At 36.4% G+C, this 23,368-nt stretch overlaps 1 protein-coding gene and 1 long non-coding RNA gene across 3 annotated transcripts in view; one reads left to right on the forward strand and one right to left on the reverse strand.

Annotated features, from left to right (window-relative positions):
* TAFA1 (TAFA chemokine like family member 1) overlaps window positions 1–23,368 on the forward strand; it is a 551,542-nt gene that overhangs the window by 432,148 nt on the left and 96,026 nt on the right. For both annotated transcript variants that reach the window (XM_007500058.3, XM_001372263.5), the window contains one exon: window positions 14,083–14,223. In XM_007500058.3, the coding sequence (XP_007500120.1) occupies window positions 14,083–14,223 (141 nt within the window). The remainder of the gene's footprint in view (window positions 1–14,082; window positions 14,224–23,368) is intronic.
* LOC130455415 (uncharacterized) lies at window positions 12,240–15,666 on the reverse strand. Its single transcript, XR_008913370.1, has 3 exons — window positions 15,169–15,666; window positions 12,635–12,714; window positions 12,240–12,355 (listed from the first exon to the last, which is right to left on the reverse strand). It is a non-coding gene; the product is annotated as an uncharacterized LOC130455415 (long non-coding RNA).

The following is a 23,368-nucleotide window of genomic DNA, read 5'->3' on the forward strand; positions in this document are numbered from 1 at the left end:
CTAATACTTTCTCTTGATAGATAGATAGATAGATAGATAGATAGATAGATAGATAGATAGATAGATAGATAGATAGATATGTTTAATTTTCACATGTGATCATAGGGGAGGGCAAGAATTATCTAGTGGAAGTAGCACTGAGTCAGACAGTAGAGTAAAACCCTCCCTAAACTATCTATTACACACATCCCTGGGTAAGTCTGCTTCCCAGTCTGTGATCTCATGACCTCCCAAAGTAGCCCATGCACTTGTAGATAACTTATTCTTGGGAAATTTTTTCCACCATCAAACTAAATTTACCTAGCTATAACCTGCTCCCATTACTCCTACTTTTGCCTTCTGAGGCCATAAAGAACAAATCTAATCTTCTTTACACCAGCTGTTCAAATATTCCAAAGCAATTCTCATGTTTCCCTTGGAGAATCCTCTTTTCTGGGTTAAACATCCCCAGTTCTTCCAACTGGTCCTCAATGACCTGGACTCAACACCCTTCCCCATACTGGTTGCCCTTCCCTGGATGTCCCCCAGCTCGTCAATATCCTTCAAACACTGGTCCACGGGACTCTGCACAACACTCCAGGATATGTTACCTACTTGGAGGGTTTAAGAATTCTCATTAATGATTCACTGATCCCTCTTGAGCCCCAGAAACTCCCTTCCCTTCACAGTATGGGAATTTACTCTGCCTGTCCCTCAGAGCCTAATCAGCCCTAAAGATATAACTGGTTCTACAGATTTAACTGGGGAGAGTAGAAGACCCAGATGAGAGGCATTTCTCCTCCGCCAAGGAGTCCCTAGTCAGCATCACCTCCCAGGAAGTCTGCCCTGCTTCTTGGTGTTCTCCTGTGCCCATCTGCATGGGCATTCATTAGTAATGCCTTGCACTAATACAGTACACTAAGTAAGTCCTATTTCAAGCTTAAATGGTCAGGGAGAGTTCAATGTCTGACTAGAGGCCAAAATAAGTAAATTCCTGATGGCCTCAGACTTCAGATCACATCCACACAGCCAAGGAGAGAAGCAAAGCTTGTTTATCATCTTGATAAACAGTCCCTTTCATTGCCTCAGGACGCTCCATGTAACTCGGTAGAGTCAAATACTATTAAATTGTCATCACTGTCAAAAAGAGAAGTTATATGTTTTTCCACCTGAGTCATATTTAATGACTTCTACAATGTGTAACACGAATCTGCACTTCTGTTGGTCTTTTCTCTCCTAACATTTGTTTACTGATCGGTTCTGACCCCATTAGGCTGCAGAAACAAGGCATATTTTTGAAATATAAAATGTCCCTTTGTTATTACCTCTTATTTTGACCCATAAAGCAATGGTGTCAAACTCAAAGAGAAAGGGGAGCCACTAAACTGCACATAAGGACCCCTGCAGGATATGTATTGACTTACTCTTAAGACGTAATGTCATCTGTGTTTTGCTACATTTTTATTTTTATTTTGTTAAAATATTTCCCAAATATATTTTAATCTGGTTTGGGTCACTTGTAGGGCACATATTTTTGCTATAAACACCTAAGACTACTGGTAGATAACCACTGGGATAGCCAGGTACTGTTTGCATAGTCAACATTTAAGTTGATATGAGCAGGGGATTGGTATAATGGAAAGAGTTGGAACTGGAGTCAAATCTTCATTCTTCTACTTACTGCCTGTGTAACATCGGGAAAGACACTTAAATTCTTTGGGACTCAGTTTCTGAATATGAAAAAATGAGAGACTTGGTCCAGATGATTTTTTACAATCCCTTCCAACACAAAATCTATGATCTAAAGAATTATAATCCAAATCAGAGCATATAGATATGAGAATGATATTTAACATAATAGGAGCCTTGAAGGTGCCCCCCCCCGTAAAGTTTTTTTTAAACCATTATCTTCCATCTTAGAATCACTACTGTATGTTGGTTAAGAGTGTTAAGGGCTAGGCAATGGGGTTAAGTCTAGGGTTACCCAGCTAGAAAGTGTCAGGGCAGATTTGAACCCAGGACTTCCTATCTCTTGGCCTGACTCAATCCACTGAGCCACCTAGTTTTCTCCCTACCCCAAAGTCTTAAATGAACTCATTTTCAAAAGTTATTCAAACCATTTTGGTGGATGATAAATGTACTTCTTACTCTCATTGTCTTGAATCCCACCTGACCATATTATTTATTGAATTTTTGAAGAATACATGTTGATATTAAGTCATTTTTCAATCATGTCCAACTCTTTATGATCCCCATTTGGGTTTTTCTTACAATGATATTAGAGTGGTTTACCATTTCCTTCTCCAGATCACTTTCCAAATGAAGAAACAAGACTTGCCTAGGGTCACACAACTTGTGAATGTCTGAGGTCAGATTTAAACTCAGAAGGATACGAGTCTTCCTGACTCCAGGGCCAGCATTCTATGGATAAAAGAGGTCACACGTCCCTATTATTATGGCAAAGATGAAAAGGGCTGAAATTCGTCATGCCTGGTAATTTTCTAGAAAACTCTCAAATAAAACCGTGCTCTCCCCCCCTTTTTTTAAATCAAATGATATACCTAGACATGTCCAGCTTTCTTTTTACTAAGTGCTGGCTATATCAGATACTCTGCTAAAATTTAGGTCTTGTTCAATATTTTACTTTGGTTATTTTCCAGAAGTGGTCCAGTCATAGAACCCTAACTTTATAAGTGGAAGGAAGCTTGAAGACCACGTAGATTAGCCCCTCATTCTATAGATGAGAAAACCAAAAACTAAAGATGCTAGTGACTCGCCCAATATCCCATAGGTGGTGGGTATCAGAGGTAATATTTGAGCCCATATCCTGTTTCAAGAGCTAGTTCTCTTTCCATTGTGCCACATGGTCTCTGAGACTGCCGCCATGTTTGAAGGCACTAAAGTCAGATTCATCTGGACCCAGCATGACACTATTCAAAGCTTGAGGTCTAATACAAGGGGAAAAGAGCAGATTTCCAAGGGGCCTAATATTTTATTATTTGCCAACTTCAGGGATCCCAACAACAGAAAGAACTCTAGACTGGCAAAGACCTAGGTTCACTTGGAGACCCAATGCCAAAGAAACCTAACCTCAAATATATCTCTCTGGCTTGTTGTGGCAATTAGGTAGCATAAATAGGGTAGAAATACTCAATTTAGAGTCAAGAAATTTTGAAATTTCCTTTAGACACTCTTTGGCAGGCTCTATGTACCTTCTCTTTCTGAGCTTCCTCAGGTATAAAATGAGAGAACTGAACAAAGCAGCCATTGAGGTACTGTCTAACAACTCTCAAATACATATGCAAGATTTGAACCCAGATTAAATATCCAGGAATAGTTCAGTTGTATCACATTGCCTCTTGAAGTTCTTTTAAGTTTGCTGCCATTGTATTACATGTATTAAAATTGCATGCCACAGTACTGGGCAGAGGTAAAGTTAGATTCCTTGAACCCAGTGTGAATTTAATCAAGGCTGAAAGTTGAATTCTGTTATGCCAACAAGTCTCAAGCTGACCTTATTTTGTTGCATTGTGAGCCCATCTTTCCAGAACAACTCATGCTTACATCCTTGCCAGACATTTCCATTTTCAGCTTTACTTTATCTTTCTGTAAAAAATACTCCCAGAGATCTTCGATTATAATTGGGCCATAGAGGAAAAAAAATAAAAAAAATATGAGTTCAGAGATGAGAATTCTGCCTCATTCTCAAATGATTACTTTTTTACATGTTGTATTTCCCAATAGAATATAAACTCCTTGAAGGCAGTTTTTTTTTTTAAATCTTTGAATCCATCCTAAGTAGCCAAATAATTTGCATGTGTGTGTGGGGGGGGGGGGGGGGCTAAGCACTGTCTAGACATATGGCCTCATCTTCCTTCAGCAAATCCCTCACTCAAGCCTTTTCAGACCAGGTGATGTGTAATTCAGATCTGTACATTAATTTGCACAGGATTTCAGAGAGGTAGGCAGGAGGTAAGCCTGGATCAGCCCCAGTCTATTTGTGGAAGAGTAGAGGAACTCAGATGTAACAGCTGTATTCTTATTCTACCCACCAAGATGCTGGCAGGTCTGAGAATAGAACCAAAGGTATATGATGCTTAAGTCCTTAGATCTCCTTTCCTCCAATCTTCCTCCTTCATGAAGCTCTCAGAGTTATCACTGTCTGATCATGAATAAAAGCACCGTATTAGAAAGTAGTAAAGAACCAAGAATTCTCTTATTATAACCTTATTGGTCCTTCCATTGTTAAAATTCTTTTTACTGCGTTTTTGTGACATCAATTTTTTTAAAGTATTTAAGAGTAAATTTGATCTACATGAGAGAGCTCAACTTAGGATGGAAAGAAATTGGCTTTTTTTTGGGGGGGGGGGACAAATAGAACATTGCTTTGCGATTTGTAGTCCGTCATGATCATCTAGTTGCATTAAAATGTCATGGTAAAAGGAGGAGGAAATGAGCTCCGTATGAAACATTGTTCTGTGGTAGAGGAGGCTGGGACAGAGTAAGAAGTAAAAGGAAAGGCTAGTCTATAAGGGGGTTTTAACCTGGGATATATGAATTTATGGGGGTTTTTAAATAGATTGATAACTGCATTTCAATATGCTTGAATTGGCTTCCCTTATAATATTTTGTATTTTGCTTTATGGATTTATAAACATGATTCTGTAAAGGAGTCCACTGGCTTCCCCAGGCAAAGGAGATCATAATACTAAAAAATAGTTAAGTATCTGTGGACTAGGCAGAACTACTTGTTCTGATCCAAGAGGATTTGTACATTTTTCCATTTTCCTTCATATATATATATATGGCTGAGATAGGTTACAATAGCCATATGGAAGCTATGCATAAAATCATGGACAAGAGGTTCTCTATAAGGGAACTATGTAATCTTTGCTTTGTCTGTATCCAGTTAGATGCATCTGTGATCTCAAATTGATGGTATTATAATTTGAGGAATGGGAACGTAGAGATCAGATTATTCAATATTCATTTTACAAATAAAGAAATTGAATCCCAGAGATTTAGTTGGCCAAAGTTACACAGATAATAAGTCACAGGCTCAGTGTTCAAACTCATGTTCCTCTGACTACAGACCTAGTATTCTTTCCTCCTTACCAAGATGATAACATAGGTAGTCCTTCCAGCGACAGAGATAGTAACACATTCATTGCTTGTAAGAACTCATTCAGGGCTTGCAGGTTAATGTAATCCCTCCTATTCAAATAAACTCCAGGAGCTCTCTATCATTTCCTGGATCAAATATATATAATCTTCTTTTTGGCACTCAAAGCCTTTTATAATCCAACTCTATCCCCTTTCTGGGGAAGGGATCATTAGACAATGCAAAAAATATTTTGAGGCTGCTATCTAGGATGGATCAACAGTTTAATATGTAACTAAATAAATGGGCATCATTTTAAAATATATTGGGAGAAACCTGATATATATATATGCATATATATATATATATATATAAGTAACCAATAGTTTTTATTTATTCTTCCTGAGCCGCATCCCATGGGGCATATTGGTTTCATCATGGGTGCTCCATTTTAGGAAGGACAATGATAAATGGGAAGGCATCCTAAGGTAGTTGACCAAAATGATGAAGGGCTTTTAGTTCATTCAACATGAGGATCAATTGTGAAAACTTAGTGAATTTGTCAAAAAGGAGAGAGAAGATAGAGAGAAGAGGTCATTAAGAGGGACACATCATGACTGTATTCAAGTATCTAAGGGATGTCACATGGGAAAAAAGAACTTTGACTAATTCTGCTTTTTCCCCAAGGATAGAACCAGGAAGTTCCAGTGGCAGATAAGGGCTTGATAAGGGGAAGCATATCCTAATAAATGGGGCTATTCAAGAGTGTAATGGGCTGCCTTGGGAGATGGTAATATCTTACTTACTAAAGGTCTTCAGGTAGTAACTCTGAGGACTACCCAGGTATATCATAGAGGAAACTTGTTTTTTTTAATCCAGATATATTTGGACTGGACCTCTCAGGGCTCCCCCATCTCTCAATTTCTGAGACTCAGAAATTAAACATCATTCTGCCAAAGTCTCCATAGCTTCCTTAATCACCTTTCCCCCATTTGCTCTGAAAGTCTCAGTAACTTAAAAGGCAGCTATTTTTTAACTTATCTTCCCTGATCCTTAATGAGTAGAGATGTGTTACCAAAGTTACTCATAATTGCTAAGCTGATGGAAATTATTCCACTTCAAAGTAAGAACATTTCCTTCGCATGTTTGGACACTGAAAACAAAAATTTCTGATTGATTTTTTTTCTAGTTAGCCTGATAGAAATTACTTTATAACAAGGCACTCTTCCCTACTCCCACAATCATTATCATTTAAATCCACCACTGGAAAAGATGCTCTAATAGGGACTCAGGGCAGGTTACAGAGGCAAAAAAACCAGAGGCATAAATTAAATTCTAAAAGTTTAGAAAAAGATTTCTTTTTTGCTCTTCTTTTTAAGGTTATTTTTGTCTGTCATCACCTGTGATATATGCCTTTTGCCTCAAATCTCACCTTTCTTTCCCCAACTTTCTTAGGGTCATAAAAAAGCCTGGAATGTTATAGTTTTGAGATGCTTGACATGGCTTTGCTGTTACAATGTATGACAAATGTACAACAATGCCCAAAGGTGCTACTCACTGTGTGTTTTCTTGTGAGACTTGGAGAACTAATGCATTAATGATATGAAACAAGAATATCAAGTCACCATTCTAACCCTGAAGTTCTGAAGTCTGTAGCAATTGTTTCTAGAAAGAATATTCTGATTCCTCCATCTGGAAATTAAAGCCCTCCACAATCAGGCTTCCATTTACCTTTTCAGTCTTATTTCTCATTCCTTTTCTTCATGCAATCTAAAATCTGACTGAAAGATAAACTTATTGTAGCTTAAACTTAACTTGCAATTCCCTGCCTCTGCCTTTGCACAAGGTGGCCCTCATGCCTTTGAATGAACTTCAACCTCCCTTTTGCATTTTAGAATTCATATATTTGTTTCAGTCATGTCTGACTCATGACCCTGTTTGGGTTTTTCTTGGCAAAGATGAAAAGGCTTGCCATTCCCTTTTCCAGTTCATTTTACAGATAAGGAAACTGAGGCAAATGGAGGTAAGTGACTTTCCCAGAGTCACACAGCAGTTGACATCTAACGTATTGGTTAACAATAACAGCTTCTGAAAAGAGGTTTCCCTGACCCAGACCTAGAATAGTCATTCAAAGAATTCCACATATTTAGAGCCCCAGAGGAAAAAAAAGAAAATTAATCCACATTTGGAGAATAAGGAGAAAATTATGATTCTCTCGCTGTTGTTATTCAATTGTTCTTAGTTGGGTCTGACTCTTCATAACTTCCTTGTAGTGTTCCTTGGCAAAGATACTAAAGTGGTTCGCCATTTCCTTCTCCAGCTCGTTTTACAGATGAGCAAACTGAGGCAAATAGGGTGAAATGACTTAGCCAGAGTCACACAACAATAATTATTTGAGGCTATATTTGAACTCACAAAGTTGAGTATTCCTGACTTCCTGAACTTGAGCCCAAACTAGACTCCATAATGTCCCTCAGATGCCACTTCTTATAGGAAGTTTTCCCCTCATCCATCTCTAGGTATCTAGTTTTATTCCTTCAGGTGGATGTAAGTTCCTTTAGGGCGGAGGTTGTTTCATTTTGGTCTTAGTAGGTCTCTGCCTAGCACTATGCTGGGCATGGAGCCAATATGCAACAAATGTTCATTGAATTAGTTTCAATTCAATGCAACTGAATTAACGTAAATTCTTTCTAGTTCATTACTAACTCAAACTGGAATTACTTATTGCCTTCTCACCTTGGCTCTCCACCATACCTCCCTTTTTCTTCACAATAGCCTCCCTCTGGGACTTTTAAAACCACAATATGCTTAGCAACTCAGCTTCCATGTTTATTTCACTGTAATGGCGGAAGACAGCGTTGGAAGAGAAGACAACTATCTGACTCAAACTCTAGATCAGCATCTTAGTTTGGCAGTTTTTTCCCCCTTTCTTCTGCTGACAGTGATTTGCTATACTGCTGGAAATAATGTAGAAATAGTGTTCACGCTCTGAAAAGTTTTTCCTCCCATTTAAGAATACTTTTAGTAATACATCCTAAATATTGAGAAGTGACAAGATATAATAAATAATTAGATAAAAATCCATGCTCGGCCTCAAGAGAACTGTGTTTGAGACCTGATCCCACCAAAATCTTGTTGAATTGATTGACAAGTTCCCATCTACTTTCTGATTTTCATTTTATTTACGAAGGTATTCAGAGGTCTAAATTTTCATTGTTTCTCTATTATTCAACAGAACATGTCTCTTCCAATTCATGGAAGCCATTAATTTTTCATATATTCTATTGAACCTGGAAAGAATTTTAGATCTTAACTAGTTTAACTTCACCATTATACACATGAGAATTTTTAAGCCCGAAGAAGTGATGAGATATGTCCCAAATCAGAAAACCCAGTAGTAGTGGCAACAGAACTGAACATTCAGATTTCCTAATTTTTAGTTATATATTATTTCTACCATATCATGCAAAAGAATTAGACAATATCTTGACAACTGATTTCTTAAGTTTGCTGATGTTGGTTTGAGAAATTAATAAAGAAGTTGAACCTTTGGCTTGGGAACTACCATTTATAGGTGATGACCTTGAAAAAAAAAGCTAAAATTTTATAATTAATTTGCAAAACCATAATCTCATTTAGTCCTCAAACAATCTTATGAATTATTACTATCATCATCATCATCATCATCCCCATTTTAGGGATAAGGAAACTGAGGCTTGGGTAACCTGACTTGTACGTTCTTATACAATAGTGTCAAAGACAGAATTCAAACCTTTATCCCTCTAGAATTCAAGTCCAGCATTCTTTCCACAACACCCAACAAATAATATTTCATTTTGGCTGGGTTTTACTCAAGCAAAGGAAAGTGGGAATATGAGTGTGATCAGTGTCAAAATGCCCTGGGTAAATCAGTACTACTGACTTTTTTCCCCCTTCAAAACCAAGTTTTCTTGCTCAAACAAATAACTACTTCTCACAACCTGATATTTATTCTAGCTACAAATGCAGAACAAAAAGGAGAAAGATGATTTTCCCGAATAATTTGAGAAGGCAATATTGAAGGTAAATTTTATGGACATTCTGATTTCAGGATCTATTTTAGGCAGGTCCAGAGATAATATTAATGGCCCAAAGAATTCCCTCAATTCTTCCTTTTGCAATTGGACATGGCATTTGTGTAGAGATGCCACCTCACTACTCATTGCTATGGAAAACCATGAGGATCTATGAGGTATTAAAATAGACATTATTATCATTTTAATTTTTAATTCGCCCAGGTGTTTTTTTGTTTCTATGAAAGGATCACTCTGCAAAATGAAAATGTAAGAGATTAGAAAGGGCAGGTATCATTTCCAAGACAGGCTAGTGACAGAATGGGTTCCTCTCCCTCAGCAAGGGAAAACCCTATTTATCATTTTGGTTCTTGGCCTCCATTCTAAGAGAGTACAATAGTGCAGCCAGGAGTTTAGATCCTTTTTTTCTGGTGAGAAAACAAACTAATAGCACTTCACCCAGCCAAGTTCCAGGAGTGCTGGGAAATGTCAACCTTTGTCATTGACAAAGAGCCATGGTTCTTGCTTTCCTCCCAAAACAATCCAATATTTCCCCAAATATGCCCTTCATGGTCCAAAGAAAGAGCAAGCTTCCTCCAAGACCCAAAGAACAAATATATAGCCAAAATGGAAAGAAGACCAATTTTATGAGTGTTACTATGTTATATTATGATATGAAATGATGTGGCAGTTTCCATATATAGTATAGTTAATGGTATAGATACTATAGTGACTAATATACTAACATTATACGCAATAATAACTTATTATATACTATAATAACTTCCCTAAAGGAGCTATAACTGATAACAATATATCCCATAATAACTATAGATATTATAGAAAGATTACTTTTAATAATAGAACTAGTTTTATCTTATACTTCTATTAGGAGAAATCAGTGGTATAAAATTTCCATGTATAAACTTACTTTTTTAATAAATATTTTAATAAACCCTTACCTTCCATGTTAGAATCCATACTGTGTATTGGTTCCAAGGCAGAAGAGAGGTAAGGACTAGGCAATGGGGGTTAGGTGACTTGTCCAGGATCACACATCTAGGAAATGTCTGAGGTCAAATTGGAACCTAGAACCTCCCATCTCTAGGTCTGGCTCTCAATCCCCTGAGCCACCCAGCTGCCCCTAAAATTGTCATTTATTAAGTAATCCATGGACATTGATGTTAATCAACAAAGGGAAATTGAAACTCCTGATATTTGGGACATGGCGGTCTCTTTCCCATCCATATAGACTCCACCAGAATCTGTGAACACAGGCCTGTGTGTAGGTGTTATTGAATTAATAGTTCATTTTGTCAAGAATGGAAGGGTTTGCTATTTACAGCAATACTTCCTTTATTCCCAGCATGCAAATCTATCATTCATTAGCCAGAAGATGAAGTGACTTAAGGTGTCTTGAAGACACTTTAACAAGTGACTTAAGATGAAGTGACTTAACTTATCCATAAGGGTTTAATGGAAAGAAGAAGCCAGCCAACACAGAGCCATCCCTTTTGGGCTCTTCTCTAACTCCAAAAAGGTTTTGGCCAGGCTCTGGATATTTACCCAAAATTGGAGCAGCCTAAAAGAATGCTACCTGGCACTGTCAGCTTTTCTTTCTCCATTTCCTGGTCATTTCTGCAAGCTGCATACTGTTATGTATAACTGTCAATTGGTATGTACCGATGTGAAATAATAAAACATCGACACCCAAAAGAACATCAATAAAGTCCCTAGAAAAGCATAATAAGTGATGATAGCATGTCTTTTTGATATGGAACACATAACATTGAAAATCATTTTGATTAAGATTTCAACCTGCTTGAAAATTCTGCCCATAAATCCATCAATACACCAAGAACTCAAGAACCAGCGACTGCATGGCAGCAGAGCCTCTCTGTGTGAGTGCTACCTTCACTGGTGTGAATTTCAGTCCATCTCTGGTCACTGACAAAGAATCATCTCTAGTTCTGGAGATTCAAGGGAGTTAAATGCCTTTATCATGTAGACAGTGTCAAAAGTTCAATGTCAACCCATCTTCCTGACTCCAACTCCCTTCTAGCCATAATCCCAGACTGCCTTGCAAAGGAATAAATGGAAACTTGATTTTGAAAATCCCCATGAGATACCATGGTTTTCATACATTCTGATCGTTAGACTAGCTTTGCCCTCCAATTCCTACAGGTGTGCATTCTGATGTATGTAATATCCAAATGGTTTTTGTGATTGGTTTCATTAACTCTAAGATGGCTAAGCAGATAAGCAAGGTTTCTATGCCTTATTAAACTAATATTATAATATGGTCTATAGTTACGCAATGCACAGTATAGGTACTCAATGTGGTGCCTAAAAGCATTAGGGAATAGTCTGTTATTTTGCTTAATGGATCATATAATCAGATCAGATTTCAGAATAAATTCAGGAGAATAGATACTGCGTTGGTTTCCGTCAGGAGCACTGTTCCTATCGAGTTCTTAAGCCCAAACAGCACCATTAAAATTAGGATCAGTTTCATGATATTTAGAATCAACCACCATAGATTAGACCTGAGATGCTGTTACCTGGTGATTATGAGCTGAAATGCATCAGCCAGACTAAAGATTAGTGTATTATTAGCCCTGTTCTTCATTGACACTGTTTTATGGTTGCTGTGATGATACACTCCATTCAATTCATGAACAATTATTAAGCATCTTCTATGTGAAAGGAGAGATGTAGGGCAAGTGGAAGGAATAGTAAGCTTCAGATGCTTCCAGAAAACCTGAGTTCAAGTTCTGTCTCAAACACATCCATGCTGTGAGATCACACCCAAGTAAATGAGTGTCTCAGTGTCCACTCTTTAAACTCTTTAAATCATGAGTAGTGGCTAGATAGTTTAATGCACAGAGAATGCTGGCGTTGGAGTCAGGGAGACCTCAATTGGGATGTTCTCTCAGGCACTTACTAGCCATATGACCCTCAGAGGTTATTTAAATTCTCTCAGCCTCAGTTTCCTTATCTATAAAATGGGAATAATAACAACCCTAACTTTATAAGGCTGTAATAAAGATCCAATTAGATAACATTTGTAAAGTACTTTGAAAACTTTAAAGCACTATATTCAATTTACCTGTCATTGAGTCCCAGATGAGTTACTGAGTATGTTAGAGAGGGAAGGGAGTTTTCATAACAGACATTATTCACACCAACAAAATTGTGGGTCTGGATCATCTGGACCATCTCCCTTCAAAAGAAATAAAAAAGTATGCTAACCATTTAACAACTAAACAAAGATGAAAACCTCAAGGAGCTTACTCTCTATTGGGGCAATACAACATGTTTTTGTAATTAAGTAATGACAACCTAAGTTAGAAGATGAATCAAAGGAAACAAACAAATGAGAAAATGTAATTCAATCTGGCAGGTATTTATCAAAATAAATGTTGATTTATTTTGACTGAAGGTCAGTCTTAAGGGATGTAAGAACAAAAACCAAAATAGCGTTGGCCCTCAAGAAGCTTACATTTGGCTGAAGAGAAACAGTCTGGGCACTTCACCACCTGGTCATGTCAGTTAACTATCTTTGGACCCAAGTTTCCTCATCTGGAAAGGAAAAAGGCTAGAATAAATTCTCTCTACTCTTTTATCTCTAAATCTAGGATGAATAAAAGGTTCTTGAGGACAGGAACTTTTTTTAATTGTAATTATATCCTTAGTGCCTAAGAGAGTGGCTAGTATGCAATTGGTAATTAATAAATGTGTTTTGGTTGATTGATCTTATGATCCTATAAATACAAAAGAGGGCCAAGGGAAGGCTTCGTTCATGAAACTTCTTGTAGACAGGCAGGGTTTCTAATGCCCCAGATCTAGAAGAACTATATGTGAATATTTGACAATAAGCCAGGAATCTTTTATTGTTGGGTAGAAACTCTCTCTACCAATGCTGACTGCCTGTAACATAAAAAGTAGTAGATAGGCTTAGTAAGTTTTTTTTCAACTTCTTTCTTTGTATCCTGAACCTCTACAACAGTGCTTGATACACAATTGGTGCCTAATACCTACTTCTGGTCCATTCACTAGATCACTGCTGTATCAGATCCATTTGATGAATCAATGACATTCTGAGCACCAGATCCCCTCTCTGAAGGGATTAAGATTCATTTTGAACACTGAACCAAGTTATTTAGGAGAAAACAGCTTGGGAGGAGAATTGATTCCTTCCTTCCACCAACTGAAGTACCTTTAGCTTCACTGGAGAAATAACTGCCTTAAATGGTATCCCCAAGACCTGAAAGTTCTTCTCCCACTCCCACTGATCCCTCATTCTGGATGGCAACAGATCACCATCCCAGCAAGATCTGGACCATTCCAGTCTGTGGAAAATGAGCTCATCCCTGAAGACATAGACTTAAGGCTTTAAGCCCAAATCTTTCTCCAACTATTTTTTCATATATGGATAAAGTGTGGATCTGAAGAAAGCAATCTGGAACAAGAATCCACAACTGGGTTTAAAATGCAACCAAGGTGATAGTGGGTGGGGAGTGGAAACTATTGATTTTCAAGTTGTTCCCCACCCCCCAACCTCATCCAGGCTATATTGCTGTGATTTCCAGTTATTTGCCATTAGAAGGATTCCAGGGAATTGCATGCAAAGACCTAACAAGAGATGGCTCAGAGTATAAACCATTAGAATCAGGAAGAATTTTTATACCATGGATTGTCTATACTAGGCATTCAATGCCTCCATTCTTCTCAGGGTCAATGAAGAATCACTGAGGTGGTGTTTATTGATGCTTTTTTCTGCATGTGAAGCACAATATTATAATACTCTGATGTTTATCTTTTCTAAGTTTATCCTCAATTGGAGAGGAACCCTTTTAACCCTCTTTTCACAATTTTAAATGCTAATTTTCATGGATGTCTCAATTAGCCTCTGCAGTCCTAACACACGTCTTCTCTCTTTATTGCCAGAAGGAGGAACCTGTGAAGTTATAGCTGCACACAGATGTTGTAATAAGAATCGCATTGAAGAAAGGTCACAGACAGTAAAATGTTCCTGTCTGCCTGGCAAAGTGGCTGGAACAACCAGAAACCGACCGTCCTGTGTCGATGGCAAGTACATGACTACCCTTACACCTCTTTGAACGTCCCTCTGCCTCTACTACGTAATCAATGGATTTTCAGCTTTGGCCCTAAAACACTTTATTTCAAACAAAAATGAAGACGTATTCCAGGCAGAATCAGAATGTCACAAAAACCGCCCCAATGATTCTTGAGATTCATAGTCTTGTTGACATTTTGGTTTGGTTTTTTTTTTTTTCAACAGAGAGACCAGTGAAGTGATCAAACTAAATGATTGCTTTCTTCATCTTGTGAGATCTCGGTTTACAACCAGAGATTACTTTGAAATTAAACTCTCGTCTAATCAACTTGCCTTCATCACTAGGAGAGACATAGTGTATTGAAGGCCATAGACCACGTTTCAGATTCCTCTCCCCTTTATAGCTTACCATAGAATTTTATATGTAAAAGTTATTTCCCAGCTCAGCCCAGTGAGAATCATATATTAAGCATCTATGGTGTGGCAAGCTCTGTGCTAGATAGATACTGGGGATACAGAGAAACAAGTTGAAAAAGAGTTCCTGTCCTTAAAGAGCTTAATTGTCCACCATGAGGGATAATGTACATATACCAATAAATGAAAGCCAAATAGAAATGCACAATAAATATGAGAGTTTAGGGAGGGCTCTAGCAGTGGGGTATCAAGAACTTTGAAATATAACAGGGGGAGGGGTGACTAGGTAACTCCTATATTGAGGAGAGCCAGATCTAAAGATAGGAGGTCCTGAGTTCAAATATGACTTCAGAAACATCCTAGCTGTGTGACCCTGGACTAGTCACTTAACCTCCATTGCCTGACCCTTATCTCTATTCTAACTTGGATTACCAGTCAATCAATACCAGTACATGGTATTGGTTCTTAGATGGAAGGTAAAAGTTTAAATAAAACATAAAAATAAAAAATAAATCTTGAGATAAAATGTTTGGCACTTTTACCTGCCCTGGGTCAATGGACCTTTAAAAAGCCCTGGAAATTTTCCCTTCCGACTCAATTGTGTAAGTTCCATTGTGATATCTTGAAGGAAGTAAAGAATTCTATGAAAGAGAAAGTGAGAAGGAAATGAATTTCAGTCATCTAGATGCTTAGTGCAATGGCACCAGGATAAATGTGAGAAATAGCAAGACTAATTTGTATAGAACAAAGAAAGTAGGAAGAGAAATAGTGCATAATAAGAAAGGTAAATTGGGGGAATGTACCTCTCAACACACACACACACACACACTATGAACACAACTATAAAGAATTCATTATGGAAACAAAAACAGACCAATAATTGAAGAAATATTGCTTATTCATATGCAGACCAAACCAATCCAGTAAAACAAAACCATCTAAAATAACTTAATTGTGCAGAGCCAAACCAATCAAACTACCAAAGGATTAGTTCACACAGTGAAAAAACAATAACTCAATTCACATGGAAGAACAAAGGTAAAAACTCCCAAGAGAAATAATGAAAAAAGGAGGGGGTAAAGTAGTACTCGATAGCAATGCATATTAGAAGTTTTCGTCAAAATATTTGGTACTCATTTATCAGAGAGGTTGATAAGTGAAACAATTAGCTACACAATATTAAAAAACAGAGTACCTAATGCTTGATGAACCCAAAGACTCCAGTGACTGGGAGGAGAACTCATTGTTGGACAAATCTGTTGAAAACACAAATAAGGATTCTGGTGAAAACATGATATAGATCTACATCTCATAATAAAAGAAATGATACATGAACAAATGACTTCAACATAAAGGTCAACAAAATAAATAAAGGACCAGGGCAGAAATTACTTTTCAGAATTACAGATAGAGACATAGTCCATGACCAAACAAATGATAAATGGAAAAAAAGAAAAGAAAATGGACAGTTTTGATTACATGAAATAAAAAAGTTTTTACTAACAAAGATGGTGCATCTAAAATTAGAAGGAATGTCAGTAACTAGGAAAACTTATTTTTAGTGAGTTTCTCTAATAAGCAGTTTATTCTAGATACATAAGATGTCAATACAAATGCATATTAATAAGAACCATTCCCCAATTAATAAATGGTCAAAGGATATGAACAAGCAATTTCTAGTGAAGAAACAGAAGAACATTGCAGTAGTAGCTATCTTTGTGTTGGAAAAGAATGAGAAATTAATGCAATGCCCATCTATTCTGGATGGCTAAACAAACTATGGTATTTAACTATAATGGAATATTATTGTGCCATAAGAAATTATGAAAGATAGTTTCAAAACAATCTAGGTAGTATTGTGTGAATATGTGCAGAATAAAGTGAGTAGAATCAGAATAAAAGTTCAGACTGTAGCAACATTGTAAAAAACAAATAACTTTGAAAGATTTAAGAGCTCTGATCAATGCAATGATCACCATTGTTCCAGAGAACTAATAGTGAAGTACACTATGCAACTTCTGACAGAGAGGTTGGCAATTTGGGGTGCAGAATAAGATATATGGCCAATGGTGGAATTTATTTGGATTAATTAAGCATATTTGTTATAAAAGCTTTCTTTGTTTTCAATAGGGAAGGGAGAGGGAGAAGGAAAAGATAGACTGAAAAAAAAACCCTAAAAGTAGTAATAAAATAAAAATAGATTGCAGATCACCTAAACCAATGCTTCTCAAAATCAATTGCCTTATGACATCTTTAAACTCTTAAAAATCATTGAGAACCCCCTGAAAGTTTTTGTTTATTGAAGTTATAACTATTGATGTTTACCATATTAGAAATTAAACTATCTTATTATTATTATGAAAATAGTTTTGACATCATGGATCTCAGGAAATCCCAGGAATCCTTGGACAATACATTATACTTTGAGAACCATTAATCCAAATCAATTCCTATCCCACCCCACAGTTTACAGAGTAGGTCAAAAACTTGACAATGGCCATACAGAATCAGCAGCAGAGAAACAAATATCTCTTGAATTTAAATCCAAGGTTCAATCTATCTATCATCTATCATCTTTCTATATCAATCTATCTAGTTATATCTATCTATATATGTATGTTTGTATTCTTGCACAATATAGATGTTATATATATATATATATATATATATATATATATATATATATATATATATATATATATATACCTATTGAAGGTAAGACCCTTCAGAGCAGGAACAGTTTTATCTTTATCTTTGTTTCTCCAACTTGACTTATTAAATTTTTTTTGAGTGAATGAATACTATACTTAAAAATCAAATGACTGTGATCTTCATTCCTATATGCATTTCTGGCAGCATATAGATGTCAATTCATTCATTCCTATCCAGCCCATGTCTGACATTCATGTGTTCCCATGAGTTCAATCCCAGGAACCAACTGGAATTGCAGGGACCTCTTTCAAGTTCCCCTGATGTTACGAGGATAGCAGTGGAACTCACAGGCTTCTCATAAGGATTACTCAACCTTATGATGAGTCTAGTCCTTCTTTTCCTACCACACATTTCTATGAAGATAGCACTCCAAGTGGGTCTCTTTCATGATTCTCTGTGTTAGCTACAACCTGCTTTTACCTGCCACAGGGCTCTTCCATTACCCTTTTAGTGCTACTCAATTTCAGTTTTTCTCAAGCAATAGTGTTTAATGAACTACCCAAAGCAATTGCTTATGGGAAAAGTGCATGGCTAGAGAAGCAAAGATTCCCTCCATCGTGGCTGGAGGAGTCTGTTGGCTCTGAGAGGTAATAAGCATTAGAAACCAATTATGGTTCCCTGTGCTCATCACCAGAGGGGATAGACAATTATAGCAATGAATCTTCATTCGGTTTCCAGTTTCTTTTTTTAACCTTTAATGATTTAGATTTTTGTAAAAAAAAAAATTCAAGATAAAAAGAGAATAATGCTACATCAATGCTGGCAGGTGAGGAAATGGCACCAGGTGCCAAGTTGACAAGAGAGGAAAACTGATCCAATGGCAGGATTTTGTGCTACAGGAAGATCTATGTCTTGCCTCAAAAAATCTGAACTTTCTGGAGTCACTGGGCCAAGAAAGTGGGGTTAGAATTAAATCTTCAAAACAAAACTTGGATGCACAGAGAAAAATTCAGAGTTCAGTGTAGAACAATAGATAAATCAGAATTCAATGCACTTCAACCCATCAGAGTTTTTTTGAGAGCTATCATGGAGAACACAGGAATGAAGTACTATAGGAGTATGGGAAGAACACTGGATTTGGAGAGAGAAGGACTCAGAATTCTTTCTCTTATCTTTTGTTTAAGTTCTCCCTGGACTTCAGTATCCTCTTTAGAGAATGTATTAGATAATGCATTGGGCTTGGAGTCAATAAAATCCGAGTTCAAATGTAGTCTCAGATTTTAGCTTTGTGATTTTGGACAAGTCACTTGTCCTCTGCAGTAACTCTATTTACTCTGAGGTAACTCTAATTGAGTTACCTCAATTAGAATATGGGGATAATAATAGCACCTACTTTGCAGGATGGTCATGAGGATCAAATGAGATATTTGTAAAGCAGTTAGCATTATACCTGGCACACAGAATACATCATATAAATACTTACTCTCTTCTTTTCCTTTTCCCTAATCCAGAAAATATGGATGCTCAATGAAAGCTCCTTTAAAGATACTTCCCAATTCAATTCTTATAATTCTATATATTTATCACCTGAAATAACAATTTGAAAAAGTTCACACAATGTGGTAAGATTCTCTGTTGAGTATTTAAAGTCCTTCCAAATCTGACTTCTAGGCTTTTATATATTACTTCATTCTGTGCACCCTGTGTTCCAGTCAGTGTTCCTACCTACCACTGCTTATAAACAACATTCCATCTCCCACCTCCAGACCTTTGCACATACTATCAGCCCTGATAAGATTGTACTTTCTTCTCATATTCATTTTTTTCAAGTAATCCCTGAAGTATCCTAATGATTTTTACAATGAAGAGTCAGTTTGAGATTTTGGGTTTCCCCTTAAATTAAACCAGAGCTTCTTCAGAACCATCACTTCTGTGGACAGTCACTACTTGTGCCTTCTGTGAAATGTCACTAACACTGGGTGTTGATCCCCTGAAATTGATAGAAACCAGGTATCACACATACAATAGAGTAGACACTCCAAATACTTGATTTCTCCTGCTCAGATTCATTTTCATGAAATTTGCCTCTAGCTGTAAATGCAAAAATGGATGATAATCCCATCATCACAAGGTTCCTGACATGTTTTCAAGAAACAGTAGAACCAGATGATTCCAAGTAATGTACCAACTTGATTGTTTGAGAGTCCAAGATCAGGGGATAGGTCACTTAATATAAGTCAAGAAAATTAGATAAAATCTTACCATACTTTTCTAAATGTATTATTTAGGGAAAGAACAGGTCATTTGAAATAGCATTCATTAATTTTAGAGGAAACACAGGCTGTTCTATTCTAACTTGAAAAGTATACTCAAAAGCTTAAATTGTAGGGAAGGTTTTTATAGTTAGTTATGAAGGAGATAGCATTGTGCCCTTGGGCTCCTGCCTAATACCACACTAGACTTGATATGAATTATTATACTTTAATTCACACCCTGTCCTGTTTTATTGCTTAATTATTCTGTTACTAAGAATAACGGGTAAAAAAAACCTAAACACCCCATTGTAATAGCTTTGGTTGAGACTAACTAAAAATAAAATGTACAGTCTTTCAGTAACGTTATGTTATTCTTCAAAGGAAAAAAAAAGTTGTGGAGAATATTTTTTCTAAACCTTTATTTTCCATCTTAGAATTAATACTATGTATTGTTTCCAAGGCAGAAGAGCAGTAAGGACTAGTCAATGGGAGCGACATGACTTGCCCAAGGTCACACAGCTAGGAAGTGTCTGAATCCAGATTTGAACCTAGGACTTCCCTTCTCTAGGCCTGACTTTCTATCCACTGAGCTATCCACCTGACCCCATGAGTAGAGTTTAAAAAATAAAAGCAACGTGATAATTTAGTGGTCAGAATATGGGACAAAAGGGAAAAATTGGAAAACTGAAAAAAGAACATTTGTTCTAGGATTTGAAAAGCTAGCTTCAAATTCTCTCTTTGATTCTCACTACCTGGGTCTCTCTGGGTAAATCTTAATACCCCTTGTCTTGGTTTCCCCATCTGTAAAATGAGGGTATTGGATTGGTTGGCCTAAAAATCTCTTCCAGCTATAAATCTATTATTATATGTTCAAAAATAATTATGCTAAAGCAAATATCAAAATCAAGGTCATGTGTGGAGCATTCCTGGCAATAAAATAGTTTTTTTTATATATCAGTAAAATATTTGGGGAAATATTTTTGTTAAAAGTAATTTGTATAAAAGATGTCAAGTGATAGAGGTAAGAGAAGGTATCAATAAACCTCAATCAGTATTTGTAAAAATCATTTAAATGGAAGTTTGTGATTTTTGGGAAAGGGGAGCAGTGATCACTTGGAACCATCATGGGTTAATTAAAAACATGCCTTCCCTTCCTAACCTAATTTTCTTTTATGACAGTTTACTAACTAGTTATCATTTTGAATTTTTCTTTGTTTTGTAACTTGGGCAAGTGTAGATATGCTTTTATCTACATCAGAGGGAATTCTAGCAAATTCATTTGACTACCAGACTGGTAGATCAAAGGATTTCAAATTGACATTGATATTCTTGGACTCCTGCACTCCCTCCCTTCTACATAGCCTTATTTTTTAAACCCTTCCTTTTTTCTTAAAATAAGTACTGTGTATTGGTTCCAAGACAAAAGAATGGTAAGGACTAGGCAACAGGCGTTAAGTGATTTACCCAGGCTTACACAGCTAGGAAATGTCAGAGGCCAAATTTGAACCCAGGACCTCATGTTTATAGACCTGGCTCTCAATCCACTGAACCACCTGGCTGCCCCATCTATTTAGACTTTTAAATCTATACGTTGTCCCCCTTTATAGTATATAAACTTCGTAAGATCAGAGATGTTCTGTTTTGTCTTTGCATCCACAAATTCTTCTTGACCCTCTGTTCCCTGTTGTCATTTATACAAAGTAAATTCCATAATTCTATGATAAGCATCTATAGAAAGAGGAAAGTTTAGCTCCTTTGAAAATTAGTATGTGCAGTTTACTAACATATCTCAAGTTCTTTTATGGAGAAGATGGAGCGATGGGAACTTTCCACTTAGATGCATTTAGACCTGTTGCTGAATTTATAGGGGGACCATTAATGGATTGGTTTTGACCTAGAGAGAAGCTTTCCAAGGACCTGTCCCTGTCCCTGTTCTACTCCAAGATTTTATTAAAGATTTAGATGAAAACAAAAAAGACAATCTCATTGAATTTCCAGATGAACACAAATGAAAGGAGGATGGAGAGTATTCGTTGATGGAAACAGAATCAAAAGCAATTGCTGTCAACCAAAATAATATAGCAAATCTAATTCAATACAATTAATCAAGATAAACATAAAGCTCTGTGCTTATTTGTTCAACATCTTTTGCAAAAGGACAGATTGAGAGAGCATCATATTAATAAATCTTAGCATTTTGGTGGGTTATATTTAATGTGGTCATGAGGTTATGATCTGTCATATAAAGAGATATCAATTCTTAGAAAAGATGAATGAAGCATTGGTTAAGTCCCTGAAAAGCCAGACTGTAAAGGAATAACAAATGATGAATAATAGCTCATTGATAGTCCAAATCTTTACAATTTTGTTAAGAATGGATAATGGGAGCTAAAATTAGGTTCTGGAATTTTCTTATCACTCAGCATGGATCTTGCTTACACTTTGATTTAGAATAACTTCCTCAGTTGCTTTTCAAATCATTGTCTCCTAAGTCACAGAAAATAACAAGCAATCTGATCATTAGGACTCTGCGCTTATTTGTTCCTCAGAATTGATATCACCAAAAACACTGGAAAAGGGGGGAGTCTTATCCTAATTTACAGCCTAAGCCAACCTCATAGTCCTAGGCAACAAGTTTGACTCCTGAACAAAAGTTCTGACTCTGGTATAGCATTTAGAGTGGAGATATTGTGCTTCTAGGGATTCTGACTCATCAGAATGAACACAGTGACAAAGAGGTGATGGCTGTTCTGGAATTTGGAGACTTCCTGACACAATCCCCACAATCCTCCGTGAGTTCTTAGTGTTTCTGCATTATGAAATGCATTGTCAATTTGGTGACACCTATGGAACCCTTCTCAGAATAATAGTTTTTCTTTATTCATAATCAAAGGAAATATCCATTTCAGTTAAATCTTAATGAAAATGAAGGTACTTTTTCATCTTTCCATTTCTCTTGATATGTATCTATTGACCCTTAAGAGCTCTTTAAAAGACAATTTAAGAACCATTGATAGATATGTCTATATCAAATTTAATTTGATCATAAGGGAAAAGCTAGTTTGATGGACTGAGGTTATTTTTAATACAATTGCTTAAATCCAATTAATTGCCTACTGGCTACATTTTTTTTTGTTTGTTTTCATTCTTTTCAAGCCTCCTTCTTCAAAGGAAAAAAATGGCTCATATCTCTATGTGGTCAGAGTCTCTATTCAATCTGTTTCTAAGCAACCCCTGCTCCTGATTCTTTTGATAGTAAAAGTTGTTGTCATTGTTGCGATAGCTTTGTTGCTGTTGTTGTTGTTTTGTTATTTGTATGTCATCTGATTTCTTGGAAGAGGTGAAGGACCATGGACATGGAACATTCCATACAACGTCAGACTGGGTTGATATTTTACTTGGTTTTGCAGAACAGTTTTTTCTCTTTTTAGAAATTCTTTGTAATAAGGTCTAACTCTCTGAAAACACTAGTTATTATTATTAGAAGGATCTGGGAAAGGAATGAATTGGAAAATGTAAGTGATATCAAAAAAAAAGATAACATTAAAAATTTTAATGTATCTGGCACTTATATTGACTCTGTAGGGTCCAATACCCATTCTTAGTCAAATGTCTCATTTATTTTCAATAGTCATTCAAAGGTAAGGACCAATCAATTTCATAATAATGTACTTGATGGTCATTTACTGAAATCTGGCAATGTTTGGAGGACTTAGTGTAAAAATTGGTATCATAATAGTCATAATAATAGCTTACTAGAAAAATATGTATTTTATATATACATATATATAATTCATATATGTTTGCATAGTGCCTTAAAGTTTTCAAAGAGTTT

Source organism: Monodelphis domestica, chromosome 7, assembly GCF_027887165.1.
Source record: "Monodelphis domestica isolate mMonDom1 chromosome 7, mMonDom1.pri, whole genome shotgun sequence".
In the NCBI taxonomy this organism is placed as follows: Eukaryota; Metazoa; Chordata; class Mammalia; order Didelphimorphia; family Didelphidae; genus Monodelphis; species Monodelphis domestica.